This window comes from Lytechinus pictus, chromosome 11 (assembly GCF_037042905.1).
Source record: "Lytechinus pictus isolate F3 Inbred chromosome 11, Lp3.0, whole genome shotgun sequence".
Classification (NCBI taxonomy): domain Eukaryota; kingdom Metazoa; phylum Echinodermata; class Echinoidea; order Temnopleuroida; family Toxopneustidae; genus Lytechinus; species Lytechinus pictus.
This window is the reverse complement of record NC_087255.1, coordinates 11790557-11808811: the sequence shown is the minus strand read 5'-3', so window position 1 is coordinate 11808811 and position 18255 is coordinate 11790557. Positions and strand designations below refer to the sequence as shown.

General features: G+C 36.3%; 1 protein-coding gene across 1 annotated transcript in view; it reads left to right on the top strand.

Moving 5' to 3' along the window:
- The window catches only part of LOC129271777 (ankyrin repeat domain-containing protein 13C-B-like), a 35140-nt gene extending 22281 nt beyond the window's left edge, over window positions 1-12859 (top strand). The window contains exons 4-11 of the mRNA XM_064106759.1: window positions 521-652; window positions 4012-4223; window positions 5503-5702; window positions 6344-6434; window positions 7978-8057; window positions 9384-9456; window positions 10392-10521; window positions 11148-12859. Coding sequence (XP_063962829.1) covers window positions 521-652; window positions 4012-4223; window positions 5503-5702; window positions 6344-6434; window positions 7978-8057; window positions 9384-9456; window positions 10392-10521; window positions 11148-11281 — 1052 coding nt within the window. The 3' untranslated portion in view covers window positions 11282-12859. The remainder of the gene's footprint in view (window positions 1-520; window positions 653-4011; window positions 4224-5502; window positions 5703-6343; window positions 6435-7977; window positions 8058-9383; window positions 9457-10391; window positions 10522-11147) is intronic.
- Window positions 12860-18255: the final 5396 nt, after the last annotated feature.

Below are 18255 nucleotides of genomic sequence, written 5' to 3'. Positions count from 1 at the left end.
TTCATATGGGCTCTTTTGCACGCAAGATGATCTAAAAACACCAGTGATTTGTTCAGATACTGAAATTGCAGCATTAGGAGGTCACCATTGGTCTAATTTGACTTTCAAGCTTGAAACTCAGGACCATTTTTACTTGAGCGGGAACAAAATTGTGTAATCCATTTGCAGCATGTAATAATCTGATAATTACAAATGATTTATCTCGAAATAAAAACTGATCTTCCCCATTGATAAGCAGAGTGGATATGATACTCAATCGAAACAAGTCATGTAGCTTTTTTTGCTTATTTTAACATTGTTTGAAGATCGATCAGCCAATAAATCAATCAGTTGTTTTATTTGTCCTGGGTACCAGAATGATTTTTAGAATTAACTTTAATACCTTCACAAAGATGCATACACATATTTCAATTTTGTATTTTATGTTTATTTATTAATTCAAACACTTATGATGTTTCCTATTTTGGTTTTTGATAATCAATAACCTATCTGCTCTCTGATCCTTCTATTTGTTCATCAGTATCCCTGTTGCTACGGAAACTGAAACAACAATCGCGGGAGCTCCTGGAGCAGAGGAGGCCTCAACTCGTCCAGCTTCTAACGGAACTAGGTGACTTCTACATGGAGCTTCATTGGGATTTTCAAAGCTGGGGTGAGTTTATGCAAAGACATCAAAGAAGTTTGGTTCCATGAACAGAAAAAAATGTATCGTCAAATGCCCTTCATGACAACGAGCAACCAAGAAGTATTCGTCGACAATTAGTGACTCTGAACAACGACAGTTCCACCTCTCTTTTCATAAAAATCTCTGAGATAAATTTGTTTCTAAATTTGTTAGCATTTTTTTAAGGAAAAAGGAATGTCAAAATGAACCCTTCTTACACTCCCTCCGTACGTTTTCAAAACCCCGAATGCAGATATTGTAATGTCTACCTACCAAGCACTGTTTAGCCCCCTTCTCAGCATTTTATTATGTGCTCTATTGAGTGCCCAGTCTTCCCCTAATAATGTCTTTGTTAATTATTTCAAACCAATTTTATATGTCACTGCCATTTTGTACAACACTAGCTACAAGTTTATATACATTTCCTGTATTGGATTTTAGATTAGATTTATTTCCGTTCAACAAAATAAACAAAATATAATCGAAGATTCCTAATAATACAGATAGTTCAATGACATTTTATAACAAATATTGAAGAAAAATTAACTGAACAGAGGGACTTGCCAAGAAAAGCAGAGCTTGTATAAACAGCAAGTCCCTAAACTTAGTTTCAACACTAATTAACGAAACTAATAATGGAGACAGACGGAGACAAGCTTAAAACAAGTAAACTACAAAATTTCAAAATAAAGCGAAAAAGCGACTAAAAAATAAGAGAAAGTAGTTTAAATGATAATTACAATGATAACAACAATTCGCACACAGGGCTCAATTTTTTTATCATTAAGTCATTTGTACACCATCTGTATTCAAATCAATCAAATAACACACAAGTAAAGACATTTTGTTTGTGTCATTGTCATGAATAGTAGGATGCATTATTAAAGTAACAATTACATGTAAATCTGTAATCTTAATTGTCATGTGTGCATACATGTAGCTATTACATTTACAGTATGTAAATATACTCAAAATATATAAATAAGAATCACTGTGTGTTTGGAATTAGATGCCAACAAAGATAAATGCATTTCTATGTCCAGATTATATTATTGAGTTTTCAACTGATGTAATATATACAGTGTACCGTACTCTGCTTTTTCTGATTCGAGCTTTGTATAAATTATATTTCAGCTTTTCATTATTTTGCTTTTATTTCAGTTTCTTTTACTGAACATCGTGATAAGCCATTGGCATCAAGTCTATTGACAAATTAGAATAATTCTATATATCACCTAAGAAGTTTAATGTACATTTAGTGTAGGCAAGTAGCATGATGTCAGAAATCCTGGCCCTACCTGTATGTACATGTACATGCATCTGGGGACTTTTTCATGGAAGGAATTGTCGGACGAAGTCCCATTTCATCTGACAATTGAAATTGAAATTTTGAAATTGAAAAGGTTTTATTAAAATTATTGCACTTTGCAGCCAAAAGGCTGAATTGCGTACAATTTACAGGTATATATACATAGAGTGTACAGATTTAAAAACATCAAACTTGAAATGATGACGAAAATATAATGCAACTTAATATATTATGTATACTAAAAGGAAAAGATAGTCCCATTGCTTCTCAGCCAATCAAAGTCTAGGAAAGTTGTGAGATCTGACAATTTGTTTGACGAAAATGTTGATGAAACACAACCCAGTAGTGTAGTGTGATAAATGGGAAAGTTACAAGACTCAGCCGACATGAATACATTGCAAATGATTATGCATCAATATGGCATAGGGATTTTTTTCATGTCGTAAATAATTATGCGTCAATATGGCATAGGGACTTTTTTCATGTCGCAAATAATCATGCGTCAATATGGCATCTAGGGATTTCTCCCATGTCATACATAACATCCTTGGGATATTACGATGTGACCAACCTTTTGATTTCAGTATCATCACGTCGATTATATCGACCATCACGCTCGATTGTATTGCATTGATTGAATGTGAAGTTCAGCCACATTTCAAGGCCTTAATCCTAGGATCAATTTCCTTTTTACGGATCAGTTTCAGGTTGCCGGACTATTTAGGGTTGCATGGAAGAAGCAATCTAATCAACAGTATACTGATCTCTGGTCTAGAATATATTATAAATACTGGCAAAGGTCCAAATCTTTTTCCTCTGTAAAGTATGTGAGAACATGTACTATTCGACTTATTTTTTAGTATATTATACATTGACATGCATACATGTATATTATATACATTGACATGCATTTAAATTATCTTATTAAAATCTATTTTCTCTGTAAAGTATTTGAGAATGTTATGTACATTTCTACCAATATTATTGAGTATATCATACATTGACATGCATAATGTATATTAAATAGATGTTTATTTCCTAGAATTGGAAAGCATTTTCCCCAGAAAAATTGTCAATAATGTTAAAAAAAGAAAAATCCAGTATACATGCAATACCTGTTAATACTAATACTGGACAAGATGTAATGTTGTCATTAAAAGAATTTAGTATGGGAATTGATTACATATATATGTTGTAACTATCTTCAGCCTGTCTGAAGCTAAAGGGTCAATGATGCGGATTATCGTTCCAATCTTTAATACAAAATTGCAGAGCCATTGGATATTTTTTTTCAGCCTTGGATTCTAAATACAGTAGGCCTATATGGATGCCCTTGGTAATGTTTTTTTTTTCCTTTAAAAAGGGGCCCTTACAAAGATATTATTGGGAAACTTTCAGTCTACTCCATTTTTTAGTTAAGTGATTCGCTATTAGAAAAATAGGCATATACATATTTTCATTTTAATCTGGCACCTGGTCATATGGTTTATTTTCCATTGGTCTAATGCCGATTCGTCCAATAATGAAATAATCTACCGGTACTATCATTTGGTCTTCCATCAGTTCGTCCACTATCCACATGGTCTAATTGCCATTTCGTCTACTTATCATTTTGTCTTATGATCCAATAGCCATTTAATCAATATACCATTTGGTTTAATTGGACTAAGTGTTAATTCGGCAAAATGAATGAAAATAAAATGGAGAACAACTGGTTGTTAGACAAAATGGTCATAGCCGAACTGGTGATTAGACGAAGTGATGATTGGACCAAATGGTTATTGGACTAAATGGTTGTTAGACAAAATGTTGATGGACGGAATGGCATTAGACTAAATGAAGGTAGACAATGTGGTGAGTGGACGAGTAGACAATTTACCGATCAAATTATAATTTTTGTTATTATTATAAAATTATGACATACATGTACTTCCCCTTAAAGATTAAAGATATAAAAGTATATAACAGATATTTCATATCTATGAATTGGTACAGTCACAGCCATTAATCTAGACATCTTGTATCTCTCTGTCTTTAGTTCCGTTAGTGTCAAGAATTCTACCGTCGGACACCTGTAGGATCTACAAGAAGGGCGCCCAGATACGCTTAGATACAACCCTTGTGGATTTCTCAGAGATGAAGTGGCAGAAGGGCGACCTGACCTTTCTTTTCGATGGTACGGTGACCCCTGAAAGGTCGCTTGTCTTTCTTGACAACGAGAGTAAAGTCTACCAAAGATTATCCTATGAGGTAGGTTACTTCATCAGTAAGTTAGGTCAGGATCACATTAAAAATAAGCCATCCTGGCTTTCATGGGCTATTCTGTCAAGGTATTTTGTTACTTTGTTATACATGTACCTGTTATATCATACCTGCTTGGTGTTTCATAAACCTGTTCATAATTTAACAGACACAGCAACAAAAAGAACGACCGGTGAACCTTTCTTATGGGCTAAATAATCACTAAAGAACAGTTAATGGTGAATATCATTTATCACAAGAAAGGATCACCAGTTGTTTGTAAAGTCACTCTTAAAGGGGTATCCAGCCTCGATCATAAAATGTTGTGTTGGAAAGGAGAAGAATGAATAAAACAGAGTGGTGAAAGTTTGAAAGAAATCTGACAAGCAATAAGAAAGTTATGGCTGCTTTAAAATTGAGATCCCTATGAAGACTACATGCATGTAGATTTCAAATTAGCAACTGGGTAAGTCAATTATGGCAAGGGGCAAGGGCAACTTTCCCATAGCTGTACTGATTTATCGGGGATTTGTGGTTTCTCCCAAGAACCCATTCCCCTGGGGCAGTAATCTAAATATAACCCAGGTAGTATATTGTTTTATGTCCTCGTAAAAGGAAAATATAATTTGAAGTAGAACTTCTGAAAAAAAGATATTTTAGCCATTTTATGTTTGGGAGTATGTATGCCTTACATCACTATTACATCACATGTGCAGCCAATTTGAAGTCTCTAAGGGTATAGTGATTACCAATATTTACAACTTTTAAAAATTCATAACTTTCTTATTGTTTGTTCGATATTGTTCAATCTTTCACCTATCACCTTGTCTGATTTTTATTTTTCCCCTAAAAAAAAGGTTTTTATTTGGGTAGGATTCCCCTTTAACTTACGAAAAGCTTTGTGAAACGGCACCCTGGCAAACAAAATCAATCAATAAGCTCTTACAAATTATTTAGACCCTGGATAAGACGGATAGTGGAATGATAAAGATGAAAATTGGAAGGGGAGAAAGATGAGAGTGAGAAGTATCTTCAATGATAAAAGATGAAGTCCTTGAAATGTCTGTTCAACCAGATGATGGACAGTCAGGCTGTCGGAATGTCAATAAGCATGTATAAGACCACACCCAAATTACGAGCCCAACATTTTCAGCTGTTAATTGTTATATTTTGAACGTGTAGGCATTTGGAAGGCAATCCTTTGAAATTGACTATTTTTTCATGAATGGTTTCATGAAATCTCACGTTTATCTCCATCTTTCCCACAATTTTCGTTGAATGACTGTAGCAATCGGAAGCAGAGCTGGAAGAAGAGGTCGATATCCTAATGAGCAGCGACATCGTGACGGTCAACCTATCAACCAAACCGATCACCTTCAATAGATCTCAGAGTGGATGGCTGTTCAGGGAAGATAAACGAGAGCTCGTTGGAAGCTTCTTTGCCAACTTCTACGATGTCGGCGGGGTTGTTATAGAATCAAGAAAAAGGTCAGTTTTCTCAAAATGTATCCTTGTCATCTCAAGAAGTATTTAGTCTTGTGGTGTGGGAAAGGTTATCCCAAAGGACCGAGGGACTTTTTCATGAAAGTTCTTATTGCTTGTTAGTTACCGTAGTAACATTCAAGCACCTGTGCTTTTCAACCAATCAAATACAAGGAGAGTTTACAGATCTAACAACTTCTCAGATAGGCATTTTTATACCTTGGTCACATTTGCTCTATGGCGGCCGTACGGCGAGTTGAAAACAGCAGTTCTAACATTTTTTGTACCAACTACATATAGGTGGTTTGAATTAAAATTAATAAAACGGCTGTTTTCGACTCGGCGTACGGCCGCCGTAGAGCAAATGTGACCAAGGTATTACTGGTTGGTTGACAAGGTATCAAGAAAAGAGAAATATGCCTAGTAAGTTAATTTGTTGATTTATCACAAATTTGTCTTCATGGATGTTTAAACATCATTAAGTACAAACCGATATACCTGTATCACTAATCATTAATGTGAAAGTTACTATGGATAGAGTTAATCTTTAATTGTTAATCCAAACCAGACTTTGCATGTATCTGATAACACATATGTTCTTGTTATGTATGTGTGACTTCTTGGAATCATTTTTTTTCCAATTTCAGAAGAGAACATTTATCAGACGAAGATATACAAAAGAACAAGGCAGCAGTAGAGAGTATAAGTAAAGGATCCCCGTCTTTAGATTGCTTTCCAGTAAGTATTAGTATTGGCCATGTGTTGTAGAGAGTATATAGGATACCCTTCTGTATATTCCAGTAAGTATTAGTTTTAGCCATGTGTTGTAGAGAGTATTAAAAGGATACCCTTCTGTAGATTGCTTTCCAGTAAGTAATAATGGTTCCATGACTATTGCTCCGGCGACAATCGCTCCGATGGAAATTCTGCATATTAAGCCAAACATAAAACCTAATCATGATATTTACCTTATTCTGAACTAAAAACTCTATTTTAATCCTAACTCTTACCCTATGACCTCTGAGATATTAAGACTGGAGCAAATGTCGCTGGAGCATATGTCGAGTCACCATGATAATAGCCTCCCCAAAGGAGCTTGTAATGCCTTATCAAAGGAACAGTCTTTCCATGATGATGGTGATGATGATGATGGTGATGGTGATGATGGTGGTGTTGATGATGATGATGATGATGATGATGATGATGATGATGATGATGATGATGATGATGGAGATGATGATGATGATAATGATGATGATGATGATGATGATGATGATGATGATGATGGTGGTGGTGGTGTTGATGATGATGATGATGATGATGGTATTGATGATGATGGTGATGGTGATGGTGATGGTGATGAGTATGATGGTGATGGTGATGATGATGATGGAGATGATGATGATGATGATAATGATGATGATGATGATGATGATGATGATGATGATGATGATGATGATGATGATGATGATGATGATGATGATGATGATGATGATGATGATGATGATGATGATGATGATGATGATGATGATGATGATGATGATGATGATGATGATGATGATGGTGGTGGTGGTGGTGGTGTTGATGATGATGGTGATGATGATGGTGATGATGATGATTATAATGGTGATGATGATGATGATGATGATAATGGTGATGATGATGATGATGGTGGTGATGATGATGATGATGATGATGATGATGATGATGGTGACGGTGATGATTATGGTGGTGATGATGATGATGATGATGATGATGATGATGGAGATGATGATGATGATAATGATGATGATGATGATGATGATGATGATGATGATGGTGGTGGTGGTGTTGATGATGATGATGGTGATGATGATGATGGTGATGATGATGATGATGATGATGATGATGATTATAATGGTGATGGTGATGATGATGGAGATGATGATGATGATGATGATAATGATGATGATGAAAATGATGATGGTGGTGGTGGTGTTGATAATGATGATGGAGATGATGATGATGGTGATGATGGTGATGATGATGGACATGATGATGATGATGATGATGATGAAGATGAAGATGAAGATGATATAGAATGTAACTTGGCATACCTCCATATTTATAATGAGGCATATTTACAGGATGGCAATACCTAATTGAAAAAAAAACAAAGAAAAAAAATCCAGTGTAGAATGAGAACATTCAATGTATTACATGTTTGAAAGTTTGATTGGATATTAAGCTAGGAATAAATATTTGTTTTACGATGAGTTCTTGTTTGTTTGGGGTTTTTCAGAGCCAAAGAAGACCTTCATTACCTCCACCTCCTGGGTCAGTGCTTACATGGGAGGAGTATATTCATGCTGATAGAGGAAGGTAAGATGGAAGAATTGAAGAGGATGGTGATGATGATGATGAGGGTGATGATGATGATGATGATGAGGGTGGTGATGGTGATAGTAGTGATGATGGTGATGATGATGATGATGGTGATGGTGATGACGGTGATGATGGTGATAGTGGAGATGATGGTGATGATGATGATGATGGTGGTGATGGTGATAGTAGTGATAATGGTCATGATGATGATGATGGTGATGATGATGAGGGTGATGGTGATGATGATGATGATGATGATGATGATGATGATGATGATGATGATGATGGTGGTGATAGTAGTGATGACGGTGATGATGGTGATAGTGGTGATGATGGTGACAATGATAGTGATGATGATGATGAGGGTGAATATGATGATGGGAAGGAGGAGGATGATGAGGTGATGGTGATGATTTTGGTGATGGTGTTGATGATGGTGATGGTGATGAGATGGTGATAATGGTGGTAATGGTGATGATGATGATGTTAATGGTGGTGATGGGTTGATGGTGGTGATGATGGTTATGAGGAGGAGGTAGAGGATGATTATAAAGATGATGATGGTGATGGTGATGATGATAATAGTGATGGTGATGCGGATGATGGGGTACTATTGAATATCTGATCATTCTAAGCACTTGCTTTAAACCATCATACCTGGGGGCCGTTTCATAGAGCTGTTTGTGACTTTAAGACTTGTGCTTTTGTGCTAAATAATCACCAATGAACACTTATGGTGAATATCACTTACCACAAGAAAGGCTCACCAGTCGTTCTAATAGTTGCTCTTTACTTTATACGAACAGCTTTATGAAACGACCTCAGTACACAATATGACAGTTTACCAATTAACCAATGCACAGGAAGCTAGTTTCACTGGTTTTATGAAGTATGAATGGTGGAGCGTTGTGGCCCAGTGGATTAGTCTTCTGACTTTGAAACAGAGGGTCGTGGGTTTGAATCCCAGCCATGGCGTAATTTCCTTCTGCAAGAAATTTATCCGCATTGTGCTGCACTCAACCCAGGTGAGGTGAATGGGTACCTGGCAGGATTAATTCCTTGAATGCATGAACGCTGAAAGGCAGCTCGAGCTAAAGCCGGGGTAATAATAATAATAACATCGCGCCTCGGAATAGAATATTTCTAGATAGGTGGCGCTATATAAATGCCTATTATTATGCCATTTGTTCTAAATTAGCAAAATTGTCAATTTTGAGTTTTACACTGATTTAAGATTCTGGCAGTGGTGTCTTCTATTCGAGGCGCATGTACATATAGTATAAACGCACGAATTGGTAAAAATGTGATTGTCTTTTCTTGTAGAGCCTTGACCGTGCTAGGAAGACCTCAGATCAGTAAAGAAATGAGAAAGATGTTCAAAGCAACAGTTGCCATGGTGAGTCATAATTGTTTCTTTAACAGGGAAAAATTACTCCATAATAGAGGGCGATTTAGCCCCCGAGATGCTCAAATGACCCGTGGAAACTAAAAAAGGGAGCACTGGAAATCTCCATTCGTTGCAGCGTTAAAACTTATCCGATGTTGCAGATTTTGGCAGAAAGTTGTGAAAAATAATTTTTTGCCTGTAATCTTTAATGTTATTGAAAAATTAGTGAATTTGTAATAGACGTTAATTTGAAATTTTTGACTCGTCTACTTCCTTAAACTAGCTTAGTAGAAACCAATGTAGTGAAAACCAGTTTAACATGTAATAGGGATGATCGAAGCAGTTTTCAAAGCGATCTTAAGTGGTCATCTGCGTCGTGGTGCGTTGTGGTCTAGCGGTTCTGCCTCTCGCCTTTCAAACAGAGGGTCGTGGGTTCGAATCCTATCCATGGCGTGTTTTCCTTCAGCAAGAAATTTATCCACACTGTGCTGCACTGGATCCAGGTGAGGTAAATGGGTACCGGCAGGAAGTAATTCCTCAAAAAGCTGTGCGCACCAGAATCTGTAGACTAGCTTAGCCAGGGTAATATAGGAGCGCCTTGAGCACCTAGCAAGGTGGATACGTGCGCTAAAGAAATCCTAAATTATTTATTAATATTATCTGAACCAGTTTGGATACCACCTTGTGATATGGTTTTCAAGACCACTTTTGCCTTGTTAAAGTGGTTGGGGACCCAACCTTTCATCGGCAAGCAATCTTTGCTTCGTTTTTTCTCAGGATTAGTACGAAACATATTAGAGATATAACGTTTGTTAGCTTTGGTAATAGAAGTATGAGCCGAAAATATAAAGTTTATTAACAAAAAACTATGAGAAGACATTTTTCTTTTCTTAGTCCTCACTGTACTTTCATCTGTATATCATGGGATTTTGTTTGTTAAACAGAGTGAAGACTTCCCGATGGAGGTGACAGACTTACTAAACATGCTTGAAGTGCTAACCTCAATGAAACATTTCAACAAGTTAAGAGACTTCGTCCAGATGAAACTACCGCCAGGGTTTCCAATTAAAATAGGTAAATATCATTCTCAATTGCCTTTTAATATTTCAAAAAACTATTCTGTGAGTCGTAGTCTTGTGGTTCTGACACTCTTCTTTCAATCAGAGGGTCGTGCGTTTGAATCCCAGCCATGGTGTGTTTTCCTTCAGCAAGAAATTTACCCATGTAGTGCTGCACTCAACCCAGGTGAGGTGATTGGGCAACTGGCGGGACTGATTCCTTGAATGCACACAGTGCTGGAAACAGCAGCTTTAATAAGCTTAAGTTGGTGTAATGATAATTTTATTTCTCAGAATGTATTATATCTGTAGGCCTACATATAACGCTGTGTTGCCTATAATTTTAACTACTATCATCATCATCAAGTATCCATGTTTATAGCGTTTGAGAGACAGATTTTCATGTACTTTTTTGCAGTATTGTGTACTTATTTTGTTTATAAGGGTATGAGTTACATGAAAATCTATTAGGGCCTACCTTTTTCCCCAAACTTTATACTGCAAATGCCTGTTGCATAAAAAGTAGATAAAAAATAGATTGTTGGCGTGCCTGCATTTGATATATAGAATACATAACGTATAACAGTATATTTAATGGAAGAGATAGCATCATTATGATTATATTTTGTGTTTAACCTTCAGATGTTCCCGTCCTACCAACTATAACGGCGCGCGTCACGTTCCAAGCCTTCCAATTCAGAGACAACATCAACCCTTCACGCTTTACCATTCCATCGGACTACAGAGAAAACACCAGTAGATTTCGTGACCTTTAACCTTGACATCATAGCGAATGACATTAGGAGTTTCCTGGCAAGCTGAATGGGGTGCTGCTTCAGGGGTGTCTGCTTTTCTAAAGTGTTTCTGACATAGCACCAAGTTTGAGTCTTTCTTCCAGGGTTGGCACAATAGAATTGTTTGTTTTAAAACATGTTTTAAAATGCATTTGGAATTTATTTGAATCATTTTTTAAACGAGAATGAAATTAGGAGTTTCCTGGCTAGCTGGATGGGGTGCTACTTCAGGAATGTTCACTTTCCTCAAGGTTTTCTGGCATAGCAACAAGTTTAAGTCTTTCTTCTAAGATTGGCTCAGTGTACATGTTTGTTTCAAAACATGTTTTAAAATTTATTTGGAATGTATTTAAATCATTTTTTAAACGAGAATGAAATTAGGAGTTTCCTGGCTAGCTGGATGGGTACTTCTTCGGGGATGTTCACTTTCCTCAAGGTTTTCTAACTAAGCATCAAGTTTAAGTCTTTCTCCTAGGATTGGCTCAACGTAAATATTTGTTTTGATACATGTTTTAAAATGTGTTTGGAATCGATTTAAATCATTTTGATAACAATAATGAAATTAGTAGTTTCCTGGAAAGCTGAATGGGGTGCTGCTTCAGGGATGTTTGCTTTCCTCAAGATTCTCTGACATAGCACCAAGTTTGAATCTTTCTTCCAGGATTGGCTCACTAGGTATTTTTGTTTTGAAAACTTTTTTTTTCTTTAAACAAGTGCACACCTAGTTACCAATAATGCACATAGCATTTCGATTTATTTGAAAGCAGGATAAAAGAGTAATGTAGATTAAATGCCTTGCTCACAGGCATAGGTGCCGCGGCCGAGGATCGAACCCCGGACTTTACATGTATAGCCAGGCGCCTTAGACCACTCGGCCACGGCACCTCCACAACATGAAAACATGCTTTATAATGCGTCTATGATGGATTTAAAACCTTTTTTTTTAAGAATTTAGAATGATTTAAAACACAATAGACCCCCAATTCTATTTTTAGAATTTGTTTTCTTTTTAATCACAACCCTGTTTTCTCCTGTTATCAGTGTCATTGGAACCATCACTCTCTTTATGTTTTGTAAAGTTTCAAGAGTTCATGTTGAGATGAAGCAAGGATCAATCGTGTGATTTAAAATGTTCTCTCATCAGGGATGTAGTCCAGGCCGTTTTGTTTTTATTTACGAGGCCGCAGGAGAAAAGTTTCTCCCATAGACTTTGTGCACATGAATGGGGCTGAGACCAAGGCCGGCAAAATGTGGCCGAAAGGCCGGCCTTGACTACATCCCTGCATATTACCTCATCTAGATGGAATGTAAGCTGTGTACCAAGATCATCCAAGTGGTCTGTACAGTTAGGTGATCTTCAAGTTTATTTAATACAGGTTTTAAAGTGAAACCATATTCTAGGGTAAGACGATGTAACTTACAGAACAATGTACATTAGGTTCAGGTACCCTGAAAAAATCTTACCCTCAGAAGAGTGTAGTCTTTATAGACTGGTTTTCTTTTATTTCTGTACATTTATTATGAATGAGCCAACCAAATTGAAGGAAAATTGTCAGATCCGACAACTTGTCAGACGAAAATGTTGATGAAACATTCCCCCTATGGACCTTTGTCTTTGTATACAGGCTTGACTGCATTTATCGGGATGCCAGTTTCCTGCAATTGCAAGAATTCCTCCTTTATTATAAATTGGTGTCACATTTTTGGTTTCGCATTGCATTTTTGTGTTGCATTGATTTTCTATGTTTTGGGGGCCCTTACAAATCATGACATCTGGGGGGTATTTCATGAAAGTTGTCAGCACTGACTTGAATGTCATTGCTGACAACTGCTGTGAAATCCTTGCTTTTGATTGGCTGAGAGGCACTGGCCTTTGACTGTTACTATGGTAACTGTTGGAGAAAGTCAACTTGTCAGTGCTGACTACTTTCATGAAAGGCTTCCCAGGAATATGCCCGGGGGCCACTTACATTGACGAGTGGATACCATGCGCGACCCAAAAAACATGTAAAAAGGATGTCTTTTTCAAGATAGGGCATGTTACGTACGTAACCTAATAAGGGTGTCAAAAACGCTAAAATAATGAAAATAGGGTATCTATTTTCGCTAGGAAAGCTGCATGTTTAGGGTCAAATTTGCGAGGGTATAAAAATTAAGACTAAAATTTTTTATAAATGATGTACTTTTTGCCCCAAGAGTCAACACTACGTGTTTAGAGTACGATTTTCGCGAGGTTTGGGAGGTGGGGCTGTACTAAACCCAATGATGTAGGTACAGGTAAAACCGACGACCAATCAACGTCTGGAACAATTGAAATATCGCTGTACTTGTTTAGGGGTTCAATTCAAGGAATACTTGCCAAGAGTATCGTTTTGTTTCCAATACTTTTTAAGGGTAGGGTTTTACACGCCAATACTTGTTAAGGGGTGCATTTTCAGTATATGGAAAATACGTGTTTAGGGTGCTTTACGAGACCCCATGGTCGCGCATGGTATCCACTCGTGAATGGAAGTGGCCCCCCCGGGGGAATATGACAAATGTGTGTGCTTTGTCATTTTGTCTTTATCCACACCTTCCCATTTTCAATGGGATAAGTGCATCGAGTTTTAGACCAAGTATCATGGTGCTACTGACTTTCCACAGTTGAGATCAATTGAATCACTCACATTCCCTTGTGAAACAGGGCCCAAAACTACGGTAGTTGTGAAGATTGCTGCAAAGTTGGTCATTGATGACACAAATCATGTAAGAGTACGGGTACAGAGGAGATGAATATAATCTAGAATTATTTAATCATATCTTGAATTCAAGATGATACTATCATGGTACTGACATTGATTGATTGATTGATTTTGGATTGTTATCATGAAAGTTTATTTCACAAAAGTAAAAAAAATTATTTGTAAAGATTGGATGAGAGGTCTACAGGGCCCCGTCTTACAAAGAGTTACGATTGATCCAATCAATCATAACTCTAGAAATCCATCAGTGTCATAATTTTTTTCTACAGGAAATTTGTACAATGTCTTTCGTAAACAAAGAGAAGCGCAGTGAATTTTCAAGAGAACAATGAGTGCATGAATATACATCATAGTTGAAAAATATTTTGAACAAACATGCATGATGTTGACGTTGCTGGCCGTCCATAGTTGTGATTGATTGGATCGATTGCAACTCTTTGTAAGACGGGGCTCGAATTTCAATGTAGGAACTACATGAGGGCAACAGGCTATTTTGCTTTAATGACGTCCAAATCGCTCCTAAAATTCCTCAAGTTGCATGCTTGGGAATAACCGTCTTTTCAAGAGTTGCCCCAAGATCTGTCACCAACACTTGTCAAGAATATTTAGAAAATCAATATTCTAGTTCTACCTTCGTCAGAATGGTGATATGTGACTTTGCTTCATAATTACTCATTGCACGAAAAAGTAGACCTTTAAATGAAAGAAATAGCCCCCAAAATCAAGCAATCGACCCAATTTAAAGAAAAATATAGCCCATAAAAAAAAGAAAATTACTTCCTACCCTGTCAGACTTGAGGTTACCAATTGTAATGCAAGACTATCAAGCTAAAAAAGAACAAAAAATTTAATTGTTCTTGTATAGTAAGAATTATCAGATTGTTTGGTCTGTTCTTAATAATGAACCTACGTGTATTTCATCTCCCGGGTCTTAAATGCCTTTTAGTTTTTGTTTTTATTTACCTGTGGATATTTAAAGGTTAGTTTTGTATTGCAAGTCCAATGCACAAACATTTTTATTTGCAATATATTTTGATAAAACTCTCTTTGAATTGTCATGCACTCAAATTGGACATTTATAATACATATATATACATGTATTTATATTAATGACAAAGTAGGTATCACAGCTTTCAGTTGAAATGAGAGATTGTTTTCCCAAATACCTTCTGATTTAAGTTTTTTTTTTTGCATTTCGAATTAACTTCTAATTGTTTTCTAACTTCCAGTATTTATGTTTTCTTGTATCCTTTATTCCAGTTGCACATTATCTTTTGTCTTTTATGCTCTTTTTAAATTGACAATTTTCTAGTCTCTCTCACTCTCAGCTAATTTAGTTCTGAGGTTATTTGAAAGTCAGAATGCTTCATATCTATATTACGTCACATTAGTAGGTTGAATTTTGTGGACAGTTTACATTATCAAAATGATACTCATGATTGTGGGCATCTGCAAGGAGGTGCATTTGGAACAGTTCTAACATGCCCGAGTCATAGATGAGGGCACTTGGACCCTTCAGTGGTAAAAATAACGAAGTGTGTGTAATTACTCTAATGCCTAAAGTGAAATTATGTGCATTATTTGTTTTATAAGATAATGATGTGGACCCTTGTTATATGATAAACCATCCTCATCTCAATCTCATGACCGGTCGATAGAACAAGTCATTAGTAATAGTACCAGTCATTCAGCGAATTGCCTGCTGCCTAGAATAAATGACAGGTCATGCTATAGATTTCTACCATGAATTGTATTATTAGGATCTGTATCACTATTTTATAGTGTTGTGGTCTAGTGGTCCTGACTCTCGCCTTTCAAACAGAGGGTCTTAGGTTCGAATCCTAGCCATGGCATGTTTTCCTTCAGCAAGAAATTTATCCACACTGCGCTACACTTGACCCAGGTGAGGTGAATAGGTACCCAGCAGGATTAATTCCTCGAATGCACGAGCACTGAAAGGCAGCTCGAGCTAAAGCCAGGGTAATAATAACAAAAATGCGCCTCGGAATAGATAGATGGCGCTATACAAATGCCTATTATTATTATTTCATAGTATTAAAATAGCAACTCACTTGTACTCATTATGACAACTAAACATATTACATCTCGATTGATCAATTTAATTATCATTGCAGACAGACCTTTTATACACCATTTGTGCACCTTGTACTAATTCTACGTATATTTGCTGCATTTCTATTGACAACTGAAAGCTAGATAGGTGAAGAAGATATATATTTTGAGAATACATGCCATGCCCATGATCATCATGCCTGCTATAATGTCACTTTGTAGTAACTCTGTACTCGTCATTTTAAATGAAGCTTGTTGGTTAAACCATTTCAAACTTCATGATGTATTGTAAGCGTTAAGATAAATGAATGTAATTACAGTACACACTGATTTCATTTGCAAGTATGCAGTAGGCCCTGGGGAGTATGAATAGTGATATTAATTTCTTGTCACAATAAAGGAAATATAATATTTTTTATGTAATAGAGGCTTATACAGAGTTGGTAATACTGACCTTTTTCAAAAACTTACTGTGATGGAGATTAACATTGTTCTTTTATATGCAGTGGTTATGTGAAAGAGAATGAATTCAGACGGTTTACTAATACTGCCAATTTACCGACAAATGTACATGTAGATAGGAATAGAGTCACATTAATTATTTGTGTACATATGATTGAGAAAATATATATGCATACATGTATATGATGGTATGTTTTTTTATTGTAAGTTTATAAATAAGGTACATAGATGACTTTTGTATCAATTATCTCAGCTCACAATGTACATAGTAACCCTAACCTTTTTCCCACAAAGGAATAAACGCAAATATTTAAAAGTAAGCGTGAATTTGTCTTTGAGTTATTTGTGACATCAATCAAGATTTATCAATAATGCTTCTAGAATGTTGAACGATACATACATAATTCAAAGAAATGCAGGTTTTCTTTCCACAGGTGAGGAGAAACTACATTTTGAATGTTACTGGCAAAATGGTTTTTCCTGAAATAAAAAAAAATCAAGCTTACAGTGGTGCTAAAAAGTTAGTGAACCCCACCAGAAAATAAACATATTTAAAATGGTCAGGTTTTGCCTTGTTTTAAATATTTCAATTGTGAAGTCAGGTGATAAGATATTACATTCAATTAAACTTGTTTCTCTGGGCTCACCGGACATTTTAGTGTTGTCTACATTCAACACTCGGCATGAAGAAGTGCATTTTGTGGTGGGGTTCACTAACTTTTGTGCACAACTTGTATATATGCAAAATCAGTCGGAGAATGAAACCCTTGGAACATGTTCAAAATAACTTGTGTGAAAACAGAAGTATCAAAGAATAAGATGAGTGAGAAACATTGGATAAGCAATAAGAAAATGAAGCTGTATTTAAATGTTGATAACACAATGCGACCAAGGTTTGTAGAACACTTCCCTTTGGACGTCATCAATTTTCACTTATTACATATCAGTGTTTTTGATACTATAATTTGGTAGAGCATGATGAAAAACCCCCACTACCCAGATTTGGTGGGAATCGGTCCATGGGGCCCCAAGATACATGTATGAACTAATGAATACATAATTATCCCCATTGAGGTCAATGTATTATTGGCCTGGTTCCGGTCGCACGGGCCTAATCACAACTGGCAGGCCATAGATATTCATTCGAGTTAACCCATTGCTCAATTTTTAAATTTGATATTGCTGATTGACAAAAATGAATGAATATGACTGACAATCTAACACTGATTCTAGGGAGGGTACCTACTGAACTTACTTTTTCCAAATTGGAAACATATATCACCACTATGGAACTATATTTTTACTGGCGGAAGAATTAGGGTCATTTTACTCTCTCAAGTGATGAATTTGGTCCCGGCAGGTGTCGTCTTCATAAATGCTGATTTATTTTTAAAATGAGCCGGTCGAGGTACCCTTTTCTGGTCAGATATGGAATGTCAGACATTTATCCTATCCACTGGTAGTAAACATTCAACCCTCGAATTTCCTCCTTATTTTTTATGAATTCTTTTTAAGTGCCACTTTAACACACGAGTCTATGGGAAATGAATTAGGCCTGTGAGCCCTTCCTAACATTTAGAACCAGGCCAATAATAACACTGACTTCAATGGGGCCAATAATAAATTAATGACGTCATATATAGGGCCCCCATGGACCGATTCCCACCAAATTTTGGTAGT